Consider the following 14,161-nt stretch of genomic DNA (forward strand, 5'->3'; position numbering starts at 1 on the left):
ATTAAAAAATATTTACAATTTAAAAATTATGGTAATAACAAATATACATTTCATTACGTTTAAAATCAATAATTTTTGTGGTCGATTGATTCAATATTATTTTATTTTAATACTAAAGTTATTTGAAAAGGTGTCATACATAATTTAGAATAATTTACGTTCGTAGGTCTTCGTTGTAAGAAACATAATATACAGTGTGTACACATATATACCTGTACATTACTTTTAGGTAAACGTATAGGTATATTGGCACGCAAGACCGATCGGTGGTGTACGTTTAAAAAGTTTGTTTCATCGCAGGCGATAATGGAAGTGGTGCGGGTGGTATTAATGAAATAACACAATCTCAACGCGCGTCTCCATCGTTATCGAACGGAAGTCGCCGGAAAATGCAGCAAGGTTTAGGTCACGCGAACGGCGACGGTGGCTTGGCGTGAAAACGACATTAATCAAAGAGCACCCACACAATCATATATACACACGCATACACACACATACACATACACATACACTATATATGTAGGTGAAAATTTCCCCAAAACACCTCCACCTATAATAACCTACTCCTTGGTACCGTCTTACTGCTTAAGCATCGTCTTTATACACTCACACCATACTAAAACGTATATTCTTACGTATACTCGTACACATCAGCATTGCCAGCAGCGGCAACTCTCGTTTCGCAGGCAGCCACCCCTCGATGTATATTGCACAGGATCGGAATGATCAAGCACCCAAAACGTGACTCCTTGGAAGGGCTGCTCTGTATAAACGAGATTATATAGAAAGTTTGGATTGCTATTTTGAGGCCGGTGGCGACGTTCCCTGCCACCAGTTCCCATCGCTACACTTTTCCTCTTCCACCTTCTCATTCCTAACAATGATTAGTTGGTCTTTCTCTTGCCACACGTCTATTTGATTATGCTCTCGTTTTCTTGAACAATATTATTTTTATTATTATACCAACCAATCTTATTCAATTGCCACTAATGCTTTAGCTGTAAGATGCATACTAACACGTACGACTAGAAATTGAATTTATTTCATAAGGTTTATTTAGGTTTAAAAAAATTCACACATGTGCGATGATAATATAATATGAGGTAGGTACACGTTTTCATAAATTAATGAACGTTCTCTTTTAATTAATTTTTAGTCATAGTAAAATGTTATTAGAATCCTCAAATGAGTAAGTAAACAAATTTTATCAAAACATTTTTTTAATGTATTTGATTTTTCCTTCTATAAGCATTAAAATATATTTTTATAAAAATTTTATAAAGTTAAAGATTTAAAAAATGTAATATTATTGTAATATATAGGTTATAGTTTAAAGGAATATATTATAATTTAGAAATATTAATTTAAGAAGAAAGTTCTCGAGTTTGTAAAAAAAATAAGAAAATATTATAAAATAAAAACATTTTTAAGATGGATATGCCCTAAAAGTGAAATCGGGCCAGGGTCAAAAGAGGTTTTACAAAGATAGCTTCTTTATAAATAAAAATCAATGAGGCAAAGTATAAAGTCTCTCCATATCTTGTTTATGCTCCAAATTCTTAGACAAGTTTGACATAATCTGTTTGGGTTAAGCTTCTAAAATCGCGAAAATTCAGAAAGGTCAAGGGTTAAGATGTTGATATGTAACGTAAATGATGGTGTGTATATATATATATATTATTTATTTACATACCAAACAGATTTAATACCTATTATTTCCTTTGTGAGTTAAGTCCAGAACTGCATAATAAGCTTTTGAGTTTAAGTATAAGAAATCATTCTCAGTAATATTCTCTTTCGAATTGGTTGGACTTAAGTTACTTTCTACAAAAAGGAATATTATTAATTACAACTTTACAAAACTAGCTATTTTTGTTTATTTTTCAAAAAGATACACTAGCTCTATTAAACAAACTTAAGATGAATACATTTATGAATTACAATCTGTATGAATATAATAAAAGGTAGGTGCATAAAATATAAAATTATATAGGATCTTACCTTGTAAATAGTAAATAAATATTACGTGTAATATATACTAAGTTATGTTAAATTTAATATTATTATAATATATCTTTTCATATAGATAAATAACAATAATCTGATGATTATGAATTTAAGTAGAAGTTTTTATTAATGTAAATTCAAATATTAAAATAAAAATGACTATGTAAGACATAAATACATATTTTATTATAATTTCTAAAAAGCATTATATAAAATACATATTTTAATTCTTCGTAATGTGTTATTACTTATTATAGTATTTTTTTTTTATTTGAAAAATAATAACAATAGATACCTACTTACCATACTATATTATATAAATACCTACATACCCTAGGTATTGCTATTGCATGATGTATCAATAAAATAATTGTTACTTGTAAGGGACAATAAATAAATATAATACATAACATAATATGATACAGTTTATCCAGTCTTATATGATTCACTAAACATCCCAGTTTAATGACCTTAGAAATACGGTTTGCAGTGATTGATATAACTCAATATATTTTTGGTTTAGAACTATGGTCTACGAATAAAAAGTCTTTAATACAATTAGTTTGTATCTATATAAAATAATAAAAATAATAATTTAAATTTAAAATAATCAAAGTGATATTGTATTATAACAATTAAAAATGTACAATTTTCCAAATATTTATAAATCAAAATTTGGTGCCCCTGGTTTTCATAATAAGCCATATTTTAATGTTAGGTTATCTGGCTCATTTGAGATATTTAGAAGTAGATATCTACTTGTGTAATGAAACGGGTCATATATGTATTAAAAGTTTTAAAGTCAACGATTTGTTATCAGCATGTTTAATCAAAGCGTATACAAATATAATTTTTGCATACTAAATACGTAAGAATTCATTACTCCATCATATTAAAAAATCAACAAGATTATTTTAAGATGGATAGCAATGGATATTTTAATTATTATTAATTAAGTCTCGTAATACGCATTACCATTTAGCCAATTTAAATTAAATATATTTTCATTAATTTGAAAATTTAAATCATAAATTAATTATGTTCTTAAAAAACGTTAACATAAATTATTTAACATGAAATTATAATTATAATTTAAAATATATACTATAAATATAATTAACGTTATTTATTTACTTTTGAGCATTTCAGAAAAAAGGATTTGTTAAAATGTTAATACAAAATGTTACATACATATTTTATATACTTTAATTTTATATTTTAATTTACAAGTTGATGTAAAGGTAGTAATGCACATAAAATCCTTATATTTATGTACTTATAAATCGATATCAGTAATCGCTTCATAACATTATTATATAGTCGTTATAAAAACAAATTTATGTGCATACACTAGGAAAACTTCAAAAGACCTTATTAGTATACGTATTTGTTTACAAGAATGAACAACTAGCGGGCTAAACCAAACTATTTTTTGGTTATTGTACACCTACGTGTGCGTCACAATCCCGGGCACATTTAAACGTAAATATCAAAGAAAAGAGAAAAATACAAGTAGTTTTAACGGATTTATTTGCAACGAATAATCAAATAAATTACATAAATATACAAGTACCTATAAACAAACGACAACAACAACGACGAAGATGAACGAACGAATTAAATACTCGAGTTTACATTTTGTCGACTAACTATAAATATATGCGTCACGATTGTTTGGATAAAATAAACTGTAAACGACGAGGCAATATTCGTTTATGAAAATGTAATTTCGTTAACAATATTATGTATTTATTCAGATGATATATGTAAACCTTCTGTGGAATTTCAAGAAACTTGGTAGGTACGTTTCATTATTAATTTTGGTGATAGATCCCTTCATTGGAAACTCGCAACGTTCGGAATTCTCAAATTATATTCATAATAATATAATATAGGTATAATTTATATTTCATATGCATAAAAATTCGTCGCTTATGATGAAACTTACATATTTGGTTGATGATATTTTTTTAGAATTTTGTATTATTTACATAAAATTTTAATAAAGCACATAACCAACAACACTAGTGGGTTACATCGATATATCAAGTTATAATTACAAGGTCTTATGTTTAAGCCCGCCAAGACATAAATATATGCATTAATGTATATACTAATAATTATATAATATGAATTTAAATATTGTATTTAAGGTAACTAATTTTCAGATAATTTGTACTACGAAATCATGAATTATTATTTATTTTATCAAATACATAAATGTCATAAGTTAAACACGTCTTATATATTACGTTAAATTATAATACTTGATCAAATACCATTGACCACATTATTTTATTTTTTTTATTGTTTGTCAATTTATCCATATATCAACTTTTGATTTTTAAATCACATTTTCTACATTTATAATTTCATATGCTGGATAAGAGAATTTTTCGAAAAATATTAATGTATAAAGATAAACCATATTAAATAATTAACTTACAGTTATTTAAATACTTAAATTTTCTTTTGTACTTAAAAACCTGTGTTATTTTTAGAAAATCTGCGCTCATGTATACACTAAAAGTCTAAAATATTGTCCACTACTTTTCATTTATCAAGATAGAAAAATTAGCGTATTCATATATATAATAAAAGAATGTGATGAACTGTAGTAAAACATGAGAGAAGGGAACATCCAGTGACACTACTTTAAAGATTCGAACTCGGTTCATGATATAACATACGACTTCTATCGAGTGTTTATTATTAATTGAAGATTTATTGATTGAAAAGATTGAAATGATTTAAATTTAGATTTTTCGGTGTATTTTTGGCGTGATTATAGGCTGACAAAGCACTAATTTTTATTTTTTTTATAACATCTAGAAAGCACTAATATATGATCGCTATAACGTTTGACCGATAAAGCTGGAATTACGTAATAATTTTTTTGTTCACGCTATAGGTCATTTCTCCGAATTTAGAAATGCCATCCTGCAGAATATTATATCCTAGTGCAAAACACACATTTTATTTTATAAATTCAACGTTACTCACCAGTGTTTCTATAAATGGCATTCACCCTCTGCACGTGCCTAGTCATAACTTCGATGCACGTCTCTTCCCTGCCGTACTTCTCGTAGAACAGGTGGTCGGCTTGCAGGTACAGCATGCACGTGGTCTTCCGGTTGTCGACAAACCCGCCCAGCCCCTTCTTGCGGCTCTCGAACGGATCGTAACTGCCGCTGTCGTCTACCACTAGGTTGCTGCTGGCCTCGTCACCGACCCCGGTCATCTTGCGCTGGTCGTTCGGGTCGTACCAGTTGGGCTTTGGCACGGACGTCTTGCTGGTGGCTGACTGCCTGCTCCGGTTTACGATGGTGCCGTTTGGCGATCGCACCAGTATCACACCCTCCGTGTCGTACGTCTGGTTCACCAGCCTCTCCGCGTCGGCGTGTCCGTTATTGGCCGACCGTCGTCCGCGCAGCGCCTCGGACCGGCAACCACCGCCGGCCGCCTTTGGGCCGTCCACATCCGACAACCGGTACACGACGCTGTGGTATGGCAGCGGCGACCCGTCGCCATACCGCGACGATGGTTCCACGAAGAATTCCTCGGCGGCCGTGCTGATGGTACCGTCGAAAAGTCCGTCGGATGTCACGATGCCACGCACGGTCACCGTCTCCTCGTCTGCAAAATCCAATCACCGAATTGTTATATAAACATTATAATATACATTTAATATACGACGCTCATACACCACCCCAATCTGGTAACGTTGTTTCGGATTTTTATTTTTGTGAGGAGTAGAAGGGGAAAATTCGTTGTCGATTATTGAAGAAAAAAAATTGAAGTTTGCTGTTTTTTATTTAGTTAAAACGCAAGTACGTTCACGTCGTATAAATAATAGTGTTTTCAACGTTTGGGTACGACATAATACAACGAAAATAGTGTGTTGTTTTTTTGTTAAAATCCAACATGTTTAACATCAATTTGTAATTACGGTCTAACAAAAAAAAAAAAAAAAAATATCAGATACGGTATTGGGTTATGGCGAGTGTGTGTAACGCGTGCGTCGTACATAGACTAAGTTATTTCTAACACGTGGATAAGTGTTAATAAACACAACTCCTTAATGGCATGTCGTGTGTGAAAAACGTCCTGTGCGTATACCGCTAACAAGCGTTTAAACTACAATAAATGCTATAATTATAAGCTGCCATTGATTATACATTTAACCTAATTTAAAAGATTTAAATTAAGATACAGATAACGTGTTATGTGTGTAACGGCACCTATGTTAAAGCCACAGTTATTTATATAAACTATAGCAGTTATATTTTATGTTTTTGGTGTGACAGTTACACATAAAGATAATTATTTAGATATGTATTTAAATAAGTTTTTTGATATGAAATTACGTTATTTTAAATTATTACGTTAATTTTCTTAATGTATGAATTAAATTAAATATTTGCCAATATACCTTAGTATTTAAAAATCGAGTATTTTTTTATTTAAAATATTATATCAATAATATGATGTAGGTATTTCAAAAATTTCTGTTGATTATTTTAATATACATAGATAAAATAACTTCCTGATTGCACAAAAAATCACTTAACATTTTTTAAAGAATTAATAGCCCATAATATTATTAGTTCACTAAATTTAAGTAATACATTAAATTAATATGTTCTTTATATAGTTTTTATTTGTAAAAGTTTTTTTAAAATAATAAAAGTTATAATTTAAAAAAAAAAGTAGTTATTTAAGTTATAATATAATTGCATCATAATAATTAGATTAGATTTAGATAAAACTATATAAATCATAGATATATATGAAAAGGTATAAAATATAATATAATATATAATAAAAGGTAACTTTATTATATTTTAGATTCTGAGCTGAGCAATGAATGTATTGATTCTATCAATAATATGTTGTGTGTGTGATAAATAACTAACAAAATACTTCAATTTTCAACTTTAGAAGTGATTTCTTATAGAAAATTGAATCTATTTTGTACTTTGAAGAAGGGCAAATTTTAAATTTCTTAGTATCTCTTAAAATAATTTTTATCGGTAAGTATCTAAAACCATTTTCCGATAAAATTTATTATTATTTTTTTTATATATAATTCAAAAATGAATATCAAAAAATGCTTGAAATTTTAATTTTATTATTTCTTACACAGTATAATTTTTAAAATATTTTGACTCTTTTTGAGCTATAGGTATAGATACTTCAATATGAATTTTTTTTATAAATATTAATTACAAAAATTTAATGATTAAAAATACTTGAAAATTTGATACAAGGTAAATTAAATTAAATAAAACATCCATTATAATGACTCACTCGACACTTACTCTGAAGCAGAGCAGTACCCACTTACCTAACTTTTTTATAATTATTTTCATGAATATTTTTTTAATGAAATTGGATATTTATAGTTTATGAGATATTGTTCAAACTTTTAAAGAAGGGAAATATTTTAATAATTTTTATATTGTAATTGCAATATACTACTATACAAAGTTAAATATTTATTATTAAATTTCAAACTTCTATTTATTGAAAACCATGAATAAACAAAATAATTTCCAATTATAAACTTTAAAATAATCTGAAAAAAATAGAACTATGGAATATACAAAATAAATAAAATAGGTAATACAATATGTGCATATTTATATTGTTAATTTTTATTTATAAGTACTTGTTTGAATATCGACGATCGATTACCTTACAAAAATATCAAATGAAAATAAAACAAAAACTAAAATAAAATCATGCAATTACAAAAATACATTTAAAATATTCATATTTCTTTTTTACACGTTTGAAAATGTTTGAATTATTTATCCTCAGAGAATAATAAAAGACCAATATATTGACACTTATAGAAACAATGCTCAATGCCGTTAGTTAATAGATATTACATAAGACACGTTTAAAGCGGGTTCTATTGCTTACTGCATATTATTGAATCGAGGATATTTTACAACTTACAAGATTTAGAGAATATACCCACACCCTACAATCTATTGACCCATTAGTAACCAACCATTTATAATGGTCCATGCGGTTCAATAAATATAATTTATTTTAAAAAATATATTAAAAAAAAAAAATGAGTCATTATTTGTTGATTAATTAAATGTAGAGACTTAAAACAACATAAAAAAATGATTTGTAATAAAATCTCCTATCACCTCCCATCAAATAAGTCACTGACTAAGGTTAACGCTATAGTAATTCTAAGATTTAGATACTGATTGTTCTACTTTACGTATTTCATATTACTATATATTGCACTAAGATTTTTTTACTCATCTACGAGATATTACTTGTTGTTTATGTTTGACATAATTGAATAAAATATTTCAGATAAACTAAAAATAAAACAATACATAATATGTACCCAACAAAGTAGTTGTTATTTAAATGTTGAATTATTGTCACATAACGAACTAGAAACAAAACACATAATATACTAATATATACTAAAAAATATAACTTTTAAAGGATAAATTATATGCATATTATATGATACACTATCATATCTGTGGAATGCAATAATATGAAAGTGTATTTGAGTAATCCTTGTACATCAAAGAAATTCTAAAAGATTTGTTGAAAGTCAAAACGCAAAAACTGAAATAATGATAATTTGTATTGTTTAATCTTAAACTCGTTATCTCATGAAATTGAACAAGTTAAATAAAGAAAACATTCAATCTGTTTTTAATAATTTTGTTTTCGTTGAGTATAAAAATCGAATAGACATTTTCAAGTAACCCAATTTATTTTTGCGCATCATAAGCTCTCGTCAACGTAATCAGGTTATTGTTTGGTTCTCTTTTTATCCAATCGATAGTGAATTTTATTTTATGCAAGAACAGACATTTGAATAAAAAATTACCTTTTTCGTAAATTATTTATTTTGCGAACGGTGTTTTAAGGGAACACCAACTACCCTCAAACTTAATTTGCATACATCAATTTCACGAGGTATATAATTAAAAAATATCTTTCTTATTTTAATGTCATAGCGAATGGCAGACGAAATAAAAGTACTCTATGAACCTATGGTGATTTATTGTTCAATTTATAATACAATAATTTAAATTTCCCCCCCCCCAATATTTTAAAGAAAAAATAAATAGAATTCCGATTTCAACGTTTAATTGAATTTAAATAAATCTAGGGTTATAAATTATTAGTCTAATATTACCAGTGATGTTTTTGTAGAGTAGACTACTCTTTAAAATGTCAATCTTCACAAAAACCAAAATTTTCTAATTATTTTTAAACCATTGTATTCTTATATTAAAGAAGTTCATAGCAATTGTAAGAATTAATTTATATACACTGTACATTGTGTTCATACAAGGTTAGTGAGTAAAAAATACTGAATACTAGTATTTACTAATAAGAAAATGTGGATTTATATTTTTACTAATTAAAGAAATAAAAATAAATATATATTCAAGTTATGTAATTTTTGATGAATAAAGTATGCATGTAACATTATTAAATCTTTGTGAAATTACCACCAAAATTTAATTTATAAAAATTATAGCTTACACTAGGATAACTCATAATCTAATGAACGTACCACCCTTTATTAATAAATAAAAATTAAAAAAATGATTACTGACTTATGTATAAATACATCAGCAAATCGATTTGATTTTATATGTATATTATACGTACAATTAGATTCAGCGTGCATACTCTTTTCCATTTTTACATAGTAATAAATTTATCCAAATTCTGTATATTAGAATTTTTAAATAAAAATATAGACTATATTTTCTTAATGAGTGTCCTGTGTTGATACAAACTTTTGTGTTACAATTAATGATAACCTATTTTTTTTACTATAAATTATTTAGTGAATATTTTTTTGAAAATAAATTAGATATTAAAGTGTATATTGTTTATACATAATATAGATAATAGTCCTTAAAAATGGTATTATAAATATAAAAACAGGTATAATATCAGATCTAGTACAGACTATACTTTATTTTTATAAATAATAAGTTCATAAATATTAATAGATTAATATAAATTAGTAAATTTTTAGTCCCCATTATAGCCCCATATCCCTACATCTTCCAAACTCATTATTATGTACCTATAATTCTTAATATACAAAGTTTAATAACTCAAAAACTACTAGTTCAAATTTTGACTTTATTTTAATACATCAACATTTTCAAATAAATTATCTACTAAATAATATACAACAGAAAAGGGAGAGAGTGTTCTCATATGAAAAATAGAAGTTGGGTATCTCTACAAAATACTACTAAGTTGGTACAAAATCTCAAGAATTTTAAAACGTGGTCTTAAGGTGAATTTAAAAATTCCAAAAATCAGATTTTGAATAACTGAATTATTGAAGACTAAAATAAGCAAGCGTGCTAGGTATATCATAAATATATTTAAGTATTTGACATCAAACTTAATATATGGAAACAGTGACTTTTATACAGGTGCAAAAATCATAACAATGGCAATATGGCTTATTGAAACAGTAGGGCATATCGCATGTTTATCCTAGTTACCACAAATTATATGAGTAATTATTAAGTACAATCGCTGCAGTCTAGTTGCAGACTATGTATTATATAGTAGGTATATGGTGTTGTAGTCAGGTGGTTACCGATACCAAAAAACATTACGGTAAATGTAATTTAAAATTGTCCACCATGTATATGATTGCACAGGTAGGTATAACATACGAATACCCCAGATTATGATATATAATTTCTGAAAATAAATATGTATAAAAAAAAAACTGGAAACTTGCTCTGCTGTATAATAGTAGGTGTCGAGTGTTCTTGTCATTGAAAAAGTCATTGTAATGGATGTGTTCATTTTAATTTAATAATAAATAGTTGTATAAAATGAAAAACGATTCTAAACAGAGATAGAACTGAGTTTATATTTCTAAGGATGTTTTTTTATATATTTAAATTTATACAAGTATACAATTTTCAATTAGTAATCCAATAGAGGTTTAGGTTAAACTAATTTTTGTCAAAAACAAATCGTAATCTATTATTGTGAATATTATTATAATGATGTCTAAAATGTTTCTATAATATATGAATTACGAACAAATTAAGACAACAATCTACAAAACAACGTCTTATTAATTGAATGAATAAATGCAAGTATTTACTGAAAATACTGAAAATATTAGACTTTAAGTCCAATATTATGCATAATATGCATATTAAATATAATATTTAATTAGTATATTTTTGGTATGCCAACAATAGCGTTACATAGGTGAGAGAGACGATCAATTTTAAAACGCTATCACATATTTTGTCTGTATCTTGTATGTAAGAAATAAATTAAAGATAAAGTGAAAAAAGTAATACATGCTGCTACTGTCAAACCGGCATGTGTGAACTACGCTATGTTGCGTTTTGTGGATGAAGATAAGAAAAAAAGATGCAATACAGAATCCAACTAACTAAAAAACAAGTTAAAAAGTTTTAAACCGTTTTTCTGTTATGTGGAGTAAAAAAACAAAAGTTGTTAATCATATACGAGAAACTCAAATCAATACAGTATTACGCAGTCCTTTAAAAATATGAATATTATTGTTATATTATTTGCACTTCATATTACAGTGAAACTTCCATAAAACAAAGTCGAATAAGTAAAAAAAAAATTCGTAATATGGAGGAATTCGTTAAATTAAATAACATTTTATTTAAAAATGAAAGTCATAGTTTTTAAAAATATTTTGTTAGACAGAAAATCTCGTAAAATAGAAGTTCGTTGTATGGAAGTTTCACTGTATTATTATATAGTGTGATATTTAGGAAAGGATCAAATATATACATTACACGTCTTGGATTATTGTCAATAAATAACAACGGGCCAGTAAAATACAATTATATTGTTTTATGTTTTTATGTTCTTTAATTACATTATTTTGTATATCTGTACTATATAAATATAATAACAATATATAATATAAGTATTAAAGTTGATATTTTAATAATATATTGATGTTATATTATGAATATCTTCTAAAAGAAAATATTTTTTCCCGTCCAAATTTCAGTCACAAGATATATACAATTTTTAACTGTTATACAAACCAAATAAATTGTTTATAGCAATACAATTTTGGGAGAACTTAAAAATACGACTATGTATTTTATAGAATTTTGAATAATTAATAATTATATATATCAAAGATAATATTAGAAATATTTATCAATCATTTAAAAAAAATATCAAAAAATATTAATTTATAATATAGTATTTTATAACAATTTACTTAATTACTTGTAAATTACATTATTTGTATACAACTATTATCCGTTTTAATATTGAAATTTTATGTAAATGCAAGTGATAAAAAAAAAGGCTGAATTAAGCATTTCTCGTTCTATTACTTATGAAAAATGTTTGTTTGAAAATTATTAATTTCAATATCTGAAATACAAATTATACGGTTCCAAAAAAATGAGTCAATGTAATATATAAATTATTTTTATTTTTATTTTAATTTCTTGTACAACTAAAAGTACATACTTTATCTAAGTATTAATATTTACTTGAAATATTGTTTTTATTGTTTTATAGATACTTAATTGATTTATACACTTTAATAACCTGAATTCCTCCTTTTATAAATTGTAAAATCAAATTTATTTAATTGCTGTGTTGTATAATGTTTTTATTAATAAAGAAATAAAATTTGAGCTTTAATCATAACCGTTATTGGATGTATTATTTGTCACTGTTCTCGAGTTTAAAATAATTTAAATATATATTACACTATAATATCTATCACTTACATAGTTATAATAATACGAATACATCTAGTACCAATGGCCATACGGTAAAAACACAGGTTTTATTATACAAAGGTATAATATAACTATAGTTTTATAGCAATAAATACATTTTAAAAAGACAATGACTGTCCAATTTCATCTACCAAATTATACAAGTCTATAATGCGTTTGTCTGTTTTTTAGTACAATTAAATAAAAACTAACCAATAATCGATAAGTATAACGGGGTTCAAAATAAAATAATAAAAATTGTACGTAATACGTAATACTATGATATAAAATAAATAAAAATTATAACATATTACCGATCAATACAATTATATAATTATACAACAACCTTTCTTATTCTATTAATAATGATTCTTTTTGTGTATTGAAATATGTGTGTTAGACCATATTAAGCATAATTTAATGAATATTACTAATATATGTATTTAGTATAAGAATTTTGTATACTATTATTTGTTTTCTTTACTCCTCATAAGTTTAAGTACAAACAATTTAATGTTTTAAATTACAATATTTTTCAATCAAAAATAATATGAAAAATATAGAGTTTGACATTGTTATAAACACTCAATGTTTTGAAGGGTGTAAATAATAAATAAATATGAAATTTTTGAAAAACTTATGTTTTTTTTTTTTTTTGCTCGTGTAATATTCTCGAGTGATGTGGTTAAACAAATCAAAAACAAAGTTTTCTCCAGCCGAGGTTCACGTTCGATTTACATCATTAGCCCCCTGATATTGTGATTGATGGGTTTCACTTGAATGGATTATACGAGATTATACGAAAACCGAAAAAAAGTATCGATTAAACAAACTCCATTAAGATTAGTTCACATTTTGTTGATTCATTAATGTAACTACAATCTACACTACAATACTAAATTAAGTTTAAGCCATTCTCTCTCAAAGAAAATATAATTATTTACACACGAACTAGGATCTGAATTAATGGATTTGATTGACAAAAAATTAAGTATTTTTTTAGTTGAAATCCATGCTGGTTTTACAATTTATCTACTCATGTAATGATTAACTACTGATGAATTAACAAATCTCATTTAAAAGTTAAAACTATAAAATGGAACAGATAATTTTTTAACGTCAGAATTGTGCGAATGATCATATTAACCTACTTTCTTTTGTCATAATTCGATAGATATGTATTTATAAATTATAATATTAATTTAACTACTATAACCTAGTTTGTTCATCTATTAATCCTTGAAAAAATACGTAATTTATTTTTCATATAATTGTATTATTTCAGCAATGTTGACAAACTTATAGTTTTTAATTTTTTTATTACTTCATAGTTTGATGTTGATACGTTTGACTTAACGACAGTTATAATA

At 26.1% G+C, this 14,161-nt stretch overlaps 1 protein-coding gene across 1 annotated transcript in view; it reads right to left on the reverse strand.

The window, feature by feature from the left end:
- The window catches only part of LOC113549234 (disintegrin and metalloproteinase domain-containing protein 10), an 83,569-nt gene that overhangs the window by 18,206 nt on the left and 51,202 nt on the right, over nt 1-14,161 (reverse strand). The window contains exon 4 of the mRNA XM_026950443.1: nt 5,011-5,643. Coding sequence (XP_026806244.1) covers nt 5,011-5,643 — 633 coding nt within the window. The remainder of the gene's footprint in view (nt 1-5,010; nt 5,644-14,161) is intronic.

Source organism: Rhopalosiphum maidis, chromosome 4 (assembly GCF_003676215.2).
Source record: "Rhopalosiphum maidis isolate BTI-1 chromosome 4, ASM367621v3, whole genome shotgun sequence".
Lineage (NCBI taxonomy): Eukaryota > Metazoa > Arthropoda > Insecta > Hemiptera > Aphididae > Rhopalosiphum > Rhopalosiphum maidis.